The following is a 13,123-nucleotide window of genomic DNA, read 5'->3' as shown; positions in this document are numbered from 1 at the left end:
AGCATGCCCATCCCGTAGTATGCCTCTCATCAGATGGGCTAGAAGAGACACAATACTTCCCTTTAGGTGCTGGGTCAACACGAGAACACCAGAAAGTAACCTGTTGAAATATTTGCAATCGAAAAACGAGTCCAAATTTTTGTTGATGGTGGACAGCTTTATACTTGATTCCCCTTTTCTATATATAGCTTGGTAGCTTCTATTTGTTCTGTGAATTTTTACTGCGCTCGCGGATTGCAAAGTGTGGCATTCTCAAGAAGCTGAGAAGTCCTTCATGAAATGGTCCTATTTATTACTGTAGTTGTGACTACTCAATACTCATTTTACTTTCATGTTCATTGTTAAAATCAAAACGGTAGGGATTGTAAATGATTAAATATTTTACCTATATGTACTTAATTTTCCATGTTAATTTAATCATTTTCTGAATCTTAAAATTAACATTTATTTATAGTAGGTAGGTATAATTTTACGTACGAACTCTTTTAAATTTTTTGTTACTCGAAGATTTTACTTTGAATGTTTATTGATTTTTTGATCAAAATATAAATTCAACTTTATACCATTTTATTTAGTAAACCTATTTCGTTTCTTAATTAAATATCCGAGATTTTACTTACATCACAAGAGTTGACCTAAAATGCTAGATAGATGGAACCTTACCTAACTGCTAAGGTCTTATCATCCCGAAAGCGAAGAGAGAATTAGGACAGGATAGGAGAAAGCCAGCCGTTCCGAGAACGAACCTTATCCGTTCAGGATTAAATCAATCCCGATCGGAGATTGAACCCGCGACCTAGCGCTTACAAGGCAGACGCGCTACCTGCCAAGTTAACTAGGCTGGCTTTAGCTACGTTATTTTTTCCAAAAGTTGGGAAGAAAATAGCGAGAAGGTACCTAATAGTACCTACACAATATTTTTCAGCCACCCTGTGCCTGGATCACGCACATAAACGAAGATCGTGTAACCTCGCCTTATGACGTCATCTGTAATCAGCTGATTTTTGTTTACATGTTTTGTATCGGTTTTGATAAAAAAATTTGATGAGGTGTTTTAAAATTTATTGATAGCGTATCTTTTTTATCAGATAAAATTCCGAGTTTTCCTGATTTCGAACGAAAAACCGAAAGAAATGGTTTGAAAATAGAAATTTCTTTTTATTTTCGTTAAGGTGAGTATTTGTATTCACGGTAAAAACTTCGCCATCTGGTCCTGATGTTAAACAGGATAGGCATCAGTGAACTAGAAAGTAAGTAGCTAGGTGTCTTGCCACCACTACTAACATTTCACTAGTATTCCGCCAGTCTAAACTACCAGTTCATTAAAGTGTAGAATTCCCTCAGGAAAAGGACCTCCAGGGACCCTCAAAAACTTGATTCGGATCAGAATCCAATGAGCCAAGTTTCTTCTTATGTTACATAAATATCTTCCACTGATGATAAATTGGTCCAAATGTTTGATAGTTATGGCAAAAGAAACAGACAAACTAGGTATAAATGTAGAATAATCAAGTTGAAACCTCAAACTTCTACTCTGTTTTTTGTTCAGCTTTTTTCAGCAAATTCATTAAGCATGGGCAACTCGGTCAGTCAGTATGGAGATGCTTTCACCAACAATGACTATTTACTACGGTTTGCCGGAGAATTGAGAATAGAACCCACCGATCCATTCTGGGACCAGTTCCTCACTTTTATGATGAAGCTGCCAGCCTCCATGTAAGTTTTGCATAAAACAAACTTCTCAATATGATTGTGAATAACAGAACTATATTTTCTGACTATCCCCAAAAGAATTGTTTTATCAATATATTAACTCTTACTTCTTACTCATGCTTACTCAATTATCATTTGAATTTCAGGAAGGAAGATGAAGAATTAACAGATAAAATCAAATCTCTGTGTGCATCACTGAGCATAAACAATCCAACGACTGGGAACTTTGCTGTGCTGCTGCATGTGTTTATTGACAAAACTGAAACGTTACTCAGTTCAAAGGAGAAGTAAGTATGCCTTGTTGTATTTGGTCTTGTCTAGTATAGGTTTTGAGGTTGAGTTGTCTAGAATGTACTGGAAAGCCTGTGAGAATTTTTCTAAAAAAAAAAAAAAAAAAAAAAAAAAAAAAAAAAAAAAAAAAAAAAAAAAAAAAAAAAAAAAAAAACAAGAGATCCACCCCACAAAAAAGGGCTTTTTAAACATTTTGGGACAAGATTTTTAATAAATAATAAAAATGAAATTTATGAATATAAAAAGGCAACTTTTTGAGGATCATGTTTTTTGCCAACATATCTCTCCCTCTTGAGTTCAACATCAGTCACCCATTGAGACATGTACCTTTTCCACAATTGCTTACCCCTTTAGTGATCTAAATTTTTCTTTCAGATCATCCAATTCAACCATATTACATGTTCACAATGCACTGTTCATAATTCGGAGCATTACAAAATATCTTGTGCACAATTCTAAAGACAATACCATAGTGAAGCAGTTTCAGCCTTTGTGTAAGTAAAGTGAAAAATGACTTTTGGGGTATTATAAACATATTGAGTGGGGAAAAATAGTAGGGCTCTCACTCACATGAGCTCTTCCACCCAGCTGCTTATTCTGTCAATAATATAATGTGCTACCAAGGTTCCTCATAAAATAACTAAATTTGGACAGTTATTGAGAACAGTTTATGGTTGGCTGATTCAATGTCATAAAAAAGAAGACCTTGAAATGTTCTGGTAAAAAAAATTGTTAATTAATATTTCAAAAACAATTAGGTACCTATATTTTCCACCTAAAAAGGTGTGCCACAATAATGGTTCTACTCTATGTTTCCAGTATGTTTTGATCAGACAGAACAGCATACCAATGATGATGGACTTCTGGAGACCTACATCTTTAGAGCACTAATATTATGATTGATCTTTTTTTAATCGATTAGGGACAATAAACTAATAGATCAGTTGCGCTTACTTGTGTGATGTTTCAAAGTCATAGAGCAGGAAAAATGAGGACCAATGGAATTTTTCTTTTTCTTCTACGACTTCTAGATCCCGAGATAAATCGATTTAAAAAATACCGGTAAATCGTGAAGTTTGACGTCACGACATATGCTCCCGTAGGTGATGACGTCATAATTCATGACTCCCGCTTCGTTTGTTTGTGCGCAAGCGTTTCTGCGCATTTTGACATTAAGTCTGACGTCACAACTCTTTGAACTTTTTAATTAGAACGGCAATTAAAAATTGAATTTTCGACCTTTTAAAGTTACTTTTTCGGAGTTTTGACTTCAGATTTGGATTTTTCACAACTTTTTACGTAGGAATCGACCTTTTATTCATAATTTTTACCCAACTGCAACTGCTCCATTCCTTCCTTTTTTTCTTTTCTTCTTTTTTCAATAGGTTTGATAGAAGGCACTTCAACAGGTCTTGTCATCCCGAAATTGAAGATAGAAAGAGGATAGGGTAGGAGAAAGTCAGTCATTCTGAGAACGAACCTTATCTGTTTTGGATGAAGTTCTCCTCAGGCGGAAATCGATCCCGCGATCTAGAGCTTACAAGGCATGCGTGCTACCAACCTAACTAGGGTAGCTGAATATCTATCTAAAGTTTGAATTAATTTTATTTGTTTTATTTTCCAGTGACTCAACGTACTATGTTCATTTAGAATGTTTGAATAGTATCATGGTGCATGAGGGTGAGTGGAAAAGAAGATATTTATTTCACGTTTTAATTTTTTTCTAAAGAGGTTTGATAGAGGGAACTGTTACTGCTAAGGTCTCATCGTCTCAAAACCGAAGAGAGAATTAAGACAGGATAGGAGAAAGGCAGCCATTCTCATTATCCGTTCAGGATAAAATCCGCCCCGGGCGGGAATCGAACCCGCGGCCTAGCACTTACAAGGCAGACGCGCTACCAACCAAGCTAACTAGGCTGGCTCATTTCTGTTTTTATTTCTTAGCAAAACAACGAAACACGCCGACCCCGTCTGTACACGGGAAAAGGCGAAGAAGAGGAGGAATGAAACCACTGCTACTTTAGACTCGCGTGGTCTGTGTCATATCATTCCAGGCCCTCATACAATGCACGAAAAGAGACACAATACTTCCCCATTTAGGTGCTGGGTCAACACGAGAACACCAGAAAGGACGTGTGAAATTTCGTTGACACTGGAAATCAAACCCAGAACCTTCTGTATAGCGAGCAAGTGAGTTACCACCGGCTGACCGTGTCTTAATACTAGTAATATCTTGAAAAATGTTTGATCTTGCAGGACAAATATCTTCCCCGTAGGCGATGACGTCATAATTCATGACTCCCGCTTCGTTTGTTTGTGCGCAAGTGTTTCTGCTTTTAAAGTTACTTTTTCGGAGTTTTGACTTCAGATTTGGATTTTTCACAACTTTTTACGTAGGAATCGAGGTATGTATGTCAGCGAGTTATAGGACTATTTGAAGTTCTAGCCAAAACACATTCCAGAGGCTGTCAAGAGGTATGTACGTTCGTAGGTCGGTACAATGGTACATTATCAGATATATATTCTTTTGTTCGAGGCCATACAGCCTTGGAATTTTTCCCAAGAAATTAGATAGAAGGATTCGTATAAGCTTAACTCAACTCTTAGGGCTATTTACCCTTACACGTAAGGCCTCAGAGCGGCCTTTAGATAGAGGGAACTGTAACAACGGAGGTCTTATCGTCCCGAACATAAAGAGAGGGAGGGCGGAATAGGAGAAAGCCGTTCCAAGAACGAACCCGATCGTAAATCCGATGGGATTCCGTACGTAAGAAAAATATGCGTCGTGTAAAAATCTAATGTACGTGTATTCTATAATAATCTATTATACATATTTCTCGACATGGTCTTCACTTGACTGGAGTGGATTACGGACTGTCCCCTATCTAATGAGTTGTTCTGATGATGGCCATAGTAGTGGTCGAAATATATCAACTCGTCTGTCCTTTTATCTGTAGTCTTGTTTATTAACGTCTATTAGATAGGGGACAGTCCGTAATCCACTCCAGTCAAGTGAAGACCATGTCCAGAAATATGTATGATACTGTACTTGACCATTATCTCAAACTAAACAAAATAATCGATTATGTTAAGGCGGTCTCTTCTTGATCCCTTGTGTGTCGCGTCCATTTTAGTTTAGGACTATTGCACTACTATAATAATCTAACTAGTCTAACCTATTGTATTTCAGCAAGTGAATGCAGTGGAGGAAACGACACAGACCACAAGCGTCCAATGTAGCAGTTGTTTCATCGCTACGAAATAAAAACGGCGGTGAAACACTCATCTTAAAAAAAAAGCTTCTATTTTCCGAGTAGGCTTACTTTGCTTATTCTGAACCATGCTTAATGCTCAACTCCCATGTCTTGTTTACAGCGGATCTGTGGAGTATGCTTACACTAAGTGGAGGATCAGGTAGCTTCTATTTTCCGAGTAGGCTTACTTTGCTTATTCTGAACCATGCTTAATGCTCAACTCCCATGTCTTGTTTACAGCGGATCTATGGAGTATGCTTACACTAAGTGGAGGATCGGATGTAGAAACTTCAAGCCTGGCCCAGCAGAGTGTATTGATTATCTTAATCCTGGCTAACCACTGTGTATCTCCCACCTTTTCCAACCCATACAGAGATGCCCTCAGTAACCTACAAGGTATCTATACATACTTAGTGGGACATAATCAACCAACCAACCAACCAACCAACCAACCAACCAACCAACCAACCAACCAACCAACCAAAATAGATTGGAGAGTGGCGTGTCTGCCGTGTAAGCGCTAGGTCGCGGGTTCGATTACCGCCCGGGGTATATTTTATCCTAAACAGATAAGGTTCACGGAACGACAGGCTTTCTCCTATCCTGTCCTCTTTCGCTCTCCAATTTTGGGACTATAAGACCTCAGTTGTTATAGGTTACAGATTGAACAAACCTTTTTTTTTTAATTAGGCGCTTTAACACATTCATAGTAAGGTTGTTAGAGCCGGGATTTTTTTTTATGCTAATGAAACATGTTTAATTTGCTTTCTCACAGATAATCTGAACTCCCTGTACACGGTGCTCTGTAACGAGGTGAAGCATGAGGAGATCACATTGCTTCTCTATCATCTTCTACATCGGAACAATGCCTTCAAGATATTCGTCCTCTCCCGTACTGACATGGAACTTCTAGTCCTCCCTATACTGAGAACTATATACCATGCTGCAGATACCTCTTGCCATCATATCTATATGTCCCTCATTATTCTGCTTATACTCACTGAGGATCCTTTGTTTAATAAAACTATACATAGCACAGTGAGTATTCTATAAAATGAACTGCTGGACTGTGAACTGTTTGGCTTTTTTAAAAAAAGAAAAGTGAGTCGTGAATAGAACCAAAAAATACCTTAGGAATCTCAAGATAGACTTTGTTTTAACCGAAAAAACCGAGGTTTAAAAGTGTCTTTCAATTTCTAGGAAAATGGCCTAATGGTCAATGTCCCGACATTTGTAAACAACAACAAACACTAGTGTCTTTCTTCCCCCCCCCCAATAATACGAGATTATACTATTTAACTTTTGTACTCTGTCGTTCAACAAAAGTTAAATTGTGAAACCAACTCTAGCTGTAGAGATGTATTGTAAGAGTATTCTAATTCTAATGTTGTACTTTTTTCCCTCCGCAGGCATTAAAAGAGTAGATTATTCTAATTCTAATGATTTACCTCTGCAGGTATTGAAAGAGTTGATTATTCTAATTCTAATGATTTACCTCTGCAGGTATTGAAGAGCGTCCCGTGGTATACAGAACGACTAATGACCGAGATATCACTGGGAGGCCTTATGATCTTGGTTACGACACGGACAGTACAATACAATATTCTCAAGATGAGGGTGAGTGGAAAAGAAGATATTTATTTCACGTTTTAATTTTTTTCTAAAGAGGTTTGATAGAGGGAACTGTTACTGCTAAGGTTTTATCGTCCCGAAATCAAAGAGAGAAGGAAGACAGGATAGGAGAAAGCCAGCCATTCTGAGAACGAACATTATCTGTTCAGGATAAAATCCACCCCGGGCGGGAATCGAACCCGCGGCTTAGCGCTTACAAGGCAGACGCGCTACCAACCAAGCTAACTAGGCTGGCTCATTTCTGTTTTTATTTCTTAGCAAAACAACGAAACACGCCGACCCCGTCTATACACGGGGAAAGGCGAAGAAGAGGAGGAATGAAACCACTGCTACTTTAGACTCGCGTGGTCTGTGTCATAGCATTCCAGGCCCTCATACAATGCACGAAGAGAGACACAATACTTCCCATTTATGTGCTGGGTCAACACGAGAACACCAGAAAGGACGTGTGAAATTTCGTTGACATTGGAAATCAAACCCAGAACCTTCTGTATAGCGAGCAAGTGAGTTACCACTGGGCTGACCGTGTCTTAATAGTAATATCTTGAAAAATGTTTGATCTTGCAGGATAAATATCTTCACACCAACTGTCTGGCAGCGCTAGCTAACATGTCCTCTCAGTTTACCAATCTACACCCGTATGTATGTCAACGAGTTATAGGACTATTTGAAGTTCTAGCCAAAACACATTCCAGAGGCTGTCAAGAGGTATGTACGTTCGTAGGTTGGTACATTATCAGATTTTTTTTTTGTTCGAGGCCACACAGCCTTGGAATTTTTCCCAAGAAATTAGATAGAGGGATTCGTATAAGCTTAACCTGACTTTAAGGGCTATTTACCCCTACAACCCTGTACTACCTATCATTACCTGTTGTTCTACTTTCCTTTTTTACTTTATTGTCACTCTCTACTACCACCCATTAATTTACATTTACCTTTTTTTTCTAGTTAAGCAAGGTCTTTTTACTGAATTGTTAGTTGTAGAATAGAATATACCTTGTTTATCCTGTTAGGATAGGACTAAAAAGTCCCTTTTCCCCCGCAGTCTAACCAAGGTCTAATATGTATAATTTCACATATTGTGGGGAATACATTTTACAAATAAGTAAGTTAAACACCTTGATTAAATTTAGGCGGGTCAGGGCTAGTACTCCAGCTATTCTTGAGCTTTTTAGTCTCACGGCAACTTAATCTTGTCCAGAAATTTGATAATTATTAATATCTCTCTATTAAAGAAACCCTTTTGAAAAACACTTCTGTAAACTTAAAAACCTTTGAGTCGCCTTTTCAGTGTTCTTCTCCACTAATTTCCCTGCTGAAAAATATTTTGTTGAGTTTCGAACCCATAACTCCTTGTTTGTGAGTCGGATGGCTCTGAAAGTAGTACCAATCGATTTTCCGTGAAAAATTCCATAGGATAGAATACTTTGTTGGTCCCAAGAATGCACTAGGGACTTTTATGGGGCTAGAAACTTGTTTGTCTGAAAACTTGAACTTAAGAACTTGAATTTCCTATGGAACGGACAGAAGATAGACACCCTGTATATTATAATGCTGGCGTCCAGGTGATAGTAATAATATCATAACGAGAGAAATGAAAGTGATGAAATAAGATCACAATAATTATCATAATATGGAAGTGAGTAACTTGGGATCCTACTACTGAGCAAATTGGGATGCTGTAAGGCTGTAAGCTGTTGAGTTGTTAAGAATAGAACTAGTAGCTTAGTGAGCTGTAGATCTCACTCAGAAAAAGGGCCACTACGGGGCCCCTACTTGGCCGAATGGGATTGGAAATTTAACGAGTGAATGTTCTTTATGTGTTTAATTTTGTTAACTTTACAACTGCAGAAACTGCACTTTACAAACTCCACCGCAATAACTTCTACTTCTGGGACCGGTTTATGCACAACTTGCACATGTAGGTATTACAAACTACTATCACTTCAGTTACTATAGTATTACTAGTAAAAGAACTAGTAGTTATAGTAACTTGTTACAGGGTGAAAATAATGGAATTTTGTACCTTATGAGGTAATTTTTGTGTACGCCATCTCCCGGTTTGACTGAGATATGTGTTGAATTTCAGCAAAAGACGGGCAAACTAAATACAAACTCGTCCAGTGTGAACCGTGAATTCAAATTTAGCTCATTAGGTCTCGGTAAAATAATGGAATTTTGTACCTTATGAGATGAGGTAATTTTTGTGTACGCCAACTCCCGGTTTAATTGAGATATCTGATTTATGGTAATTTTGTGTTGACTGAGATAGCTGATTTATGGTAATTTTGTTAACTTTACAACTGCAGAAACTGCACTTTACAAACTCCACCGCAATAACTTCTACCTCTGGGACCGGTTTATGCACAACTTGCACATGTATTACACACTACTATCACTTCAGTTACTATAGTATTACTAGTAAAAGAACTAGTAGTTATAGTAACTTGTTACAGGGTGGCTCAACCATTGAGGAGAGCTAATTTGCCTCGGTGGCTTGACTCAACCATTGAGAAAGTGGAGCTAATTTACCTCGGTGGCTTATGCCGGTAACTTGCACTTTTTGAAGTTATCGTAGTTTGTGGGGACAGGAGATTTGTTAATCTTATTTCAAATCTTAGTGCTCTTAGCTGAAGGTTGGGTAGAAGGAAGTGCCATACGCATTAACCTCGCTTAGTCATCATTTGGCGCTACAGCCTTGTGTGGGCTTTGACCTCCGTCACAACTCGTCTCCACAACCCTCTATCGACCATTAGGCTGGCTACTTCTTCATTAATTATTTTTTTGCAGATCTACATTGATATTGTCTATCCCTCGCTTAGTGATTCCCATAAAATAATTTCATTTTTAGGGAGAAGTTGACGTTATTACCGAAGGCAGTTTCAAGTACACATTTAGCCCTCTTGCCTATTCTTTTTGAAAATCAATCCTCCGTTCTGAAACTCAATCGCTTCTTTTGGTAATAAGTCGCCAGATTTGCCAGACTCATCGACCTGGGACACCCTGTATTTTATTTTACGATATGAATGAAAGTTTTGCCTATAGATAAGAATTTCTCCGAGCGCCCCTCTATATGTAATATACCTACCTTTGCCCCAGGCCATCATATTGGATAGGTTTACAACTGTACAGGGTGGACACACAGTCACCCCATGGGAGCTGACTCTAGGTTTCAATAGAATTTTTCAATATTTTTATTTATTTTAGTTTTTCTTCTTTTTTTCCCAGTCCTAGTAAGTCTAACCCGGTACATAACCACCAAAAATATTTACAAGGGTCTTTTGGTCAATAAATATTGAACTTCATTAATCCTTTGGAGGTCTGTATGGGCCGTTTTTCTAAGTTCAACAGTTCACTCCACCAGCCTAGTTAGTTCGGAAAGTAGCGCTCCTGCCTTGTAAGCGCTAGGTTGCGGGTTCGATTCCTGCCCAGGGCGGATTGTACCTTAAACAGATAAGGTTCGCTCTCGGATTCTCGGAATGGCTGATTTTCACCTAAGTACCCTGTTCTTCTCTCTTCAATTTCCGGACGATAAGATCACGGTTGTTACAGTCCCCTCCATCAAACCAACATTTTTACTTTCCATGAGGAAGTATTGCAAGGTTATTATTGATATTTTACTTTGAGGGGCCCATAAGAGTCGTTTGTCTCATTGAGTTGACGAAATTCACTACTGATCTAACACTTCCCTCTGTGTCTCTCTCCAGACGTTTCCCGAGCTCAAATTCAAGTATGTCGAGGAAGAAAGACCCGAGGAATTCTTCATTCCCTATGTGTGGAGCTTGGTTATCCGGCATGCGCCTATCTATTGGAACTCAGCGCTGTATAAAGTATGTTGACATGAAACTAGACAGTATCTAGTGTATAGGAGAGATGATGTGTTCTTTCTACAGGTTAACAACTTGACTGCTAGGTTCTGAAGTGTTCAACAACTTTACTTCTAGATTTTGAAGTACCTATTAACAAGTGATTCCTAGGTATTGATCTTTGATAACTTGCCATTTTTTGGTCATTGAATGTATTATGACCCCTTTGGGGTTTCCAAAGTTTCAAAGAAAAAGGTTGTAATGGTGTCTGAAAAAGTTCCAACATTTGGTACGAATATCAAATAAGAACTGTAGGAATATAACAAGATGTGAATAAAATGAATTTCACATGGGAGAGATGATGTGTTCTTTCTACAGGTTAACAACTTGACTGCTAGGTTCTGAAGTGTTCAACAACATTACTTCTAGATTTTGAAGTAGGTATTGACAAGTGATTCCTAGATATTGATCTTTGATAACTTGCCATTTTTTTGGTCATTTAATGTATTATGAACCCTTTGGGGTTTCCAAAGTTTCAAAGAAAAAGGTCGTAAATTCGTAATGGTGTCTGAAAAAGTTCCAACATTTGGTACGAATCACCAAATAAGAACTGTAGGAATATAACAAAATGTGAATAAAATGAATTTCAAATGAGTAGCTATGACATATAAATGCACATAGCGACCGGTGCCAGCATGGTAGGTAAACATTGGATTTTAGGATTATTGAGATATTGGGAAAATCCTACAATGCTGCAGTGAGCACCAAAGTTGTGATGTAATAACACAAAGAAACTGCATTTACAATATCTCTAACCGTTTTGTCCCTATAGCTGAAAACCGCCAAAAAACGGTCGAAATCTGTCCAAAAGCGGTCAAAATACCGCCAAGCGAAGCAACCATAATCTGAACTCCCTGTACACGGTGCTCTGTAACGAGGTGAAGCATGAGGAGATCACATTGCTTCTCTATCATCTTCTACATCGGAACAACGCCTTCAAGATATTCGTCCTCTCCCGTACTGACATGGAACTTCTAGTCCTCCCTATACTGAGAACTATCTACCATGCTGCAGATACCTCTTGCCATCATATCTATATGTCCCTCATTATTCTGCTTATACTCACTGAGGATCCTTTGTTTAATAAAACTATACATAGCACAGTAAGTATTCTATAAAATGAACTGCTGGACTGTGAACTGTTTGGCTTTTTTAAAAAACTCTAGCTTATACCGTTCCCGAGATATTGTTAAATTACACCGAAAACCGCCAAAAAGCGGTAAAATGCCGCCAACCTTGGCTTTTTTTTAAAAAAAGAAAAGTGAGTCGTGAATAGAACCAAAAAATACCTTAGGAATCTCAAGATAGACTTTGTTTTAACCGAAAGAACCGAGGTTTAAAAGTGTCATTCAATTTCTAGGAAAATGGCCTAATGGTCAATGTCCCGACATTTGTAAACAACAAAAAACACTAGTGTCTTTCTTCCCCCACCACCCCCCCCCATAATACGTGATTATACTATTTAACTTTTGTACTCTGTCGTTCAGTAAAAGTTAAATTGTGAAACCAACTCTAGCTGTAGAGATGTATTGTAAGAGTATTCTAATTCTAATGTTGTACTTATTTCCCTCTGCAGGTATTAAAAGAGTAGATGATTCTAATTCTAATGATTTACCTCTGCAGGTATTGAAAGAGTAGATTATTCTAATTCTAATGATTTACCTCCGCAGGTATTGAAAGAAAAACGTGTTTTGGCACTAAAAACTGACCATCGAAATTTTGACCCGATTACATTACCTACTTTCCTTCCTATAGGATAAGGAAAGTAACAAGATGAAGTGTAAAAGTAATGTATGGAGGCGGTTAGCTTGTCGCTGAATGCTACGCCTCACGTGAGATACCACTCCCGATAGGGCGATTAAATAGCTATAAGGTAGTCAGGATATGAGTGAGTCATGTTTTAACACTCGTAATTCCGTGATAGGTGCATATTGAAATTGCGACAATAATATGGACATAACACAAAATAAAAACATGCTACAATGTATTTTCATTTTCAGATAGCCACGGGAGAGGAGTCAATGTGAATTAAATCAAGTGTAGAAATAATTTCATGTGATTATGAGAAAACAAATTTAGAAAATAAATAATAATGAGATGTGAATAATATGAAGTTATGAAGTGAATTAAATCAAGTGTAGAAATAATTTCATGTGATTATGAGAAAACAAATTTAGAAAATAAATAATAATGAGATGTGAATAATATGAAGAAGTGTAATAATAATAAGATGATGTGTTAAGTCTTAAGTCCGATTCCCACTAGAGTGCAGGTCATGCTTCAGTCACAGTACATTAAAAAATGCCGCATTCTGATTGGCTAATTTTTTGGTAATTTTTGAAATCAACCAATTGGATTCCTTAACTC

The 13,123-nt window shown here is 37.7% G+C and overlaps 1 protein-coding gene across 1 annotated transcript; it reads left to right on the top strand.

Moving 5' to 3' along the window:
- Window positions 1-1,032: 1,032 nt before the first annotated feature.
- On the top strand, window positions 1,033-12,839 carry LOC103507158 (dymeclin). Its single transcript, XM_026822090.1, has 11 exons — window positions 1,033-1,172; window positions 1,550-1,716; window positions 1,860-2,000; window positions 2,380-2,498; window positions 2,824-2,888; window positions 5,441-5,654; window positions 6,034-6,296; window positions 6,762-6,875; window positions 7,458-7,703; window positions 10,568-10,720; window positions 12,757-12,839. Exons 2-11 carry the CDS (start codon window positions 1,574-1,576, stop codon window positions 12,781-12,783), a joined length of 1,485 nt encoding a protein of 494 aa, XP_026677891.1. The 5' UTR covers window positions 1,033-1,172; window positions 1,550-1,573; the 3' UTR covers window positions 12,784-12,839.
- The last annotated feature ends 284 nt before the right edge of the window (window positions 12,840-13,123 follow it).

Source organism: Diaphorina citri, unplaced genomic scaffold, assembly GCF_000475195.1.
Source record: "Diaphorina citri unplaced genomic scaffold, Diaci psyllid genome assembly version 1.1 scaffold293, whole genome shotgun sequence".
In the NCBI taxonomy this organism is placed as follows: Eukaryota; Metazoa; Arthropoda; class Insecta; order Hemiptera; family Psyllidae; genus Diaphorina; species Diaphorina citri.
Note: the sequence above shows the minus strand (reverse complement) of the source record. Positions and strands in the feature narration are given on the sequence as shown.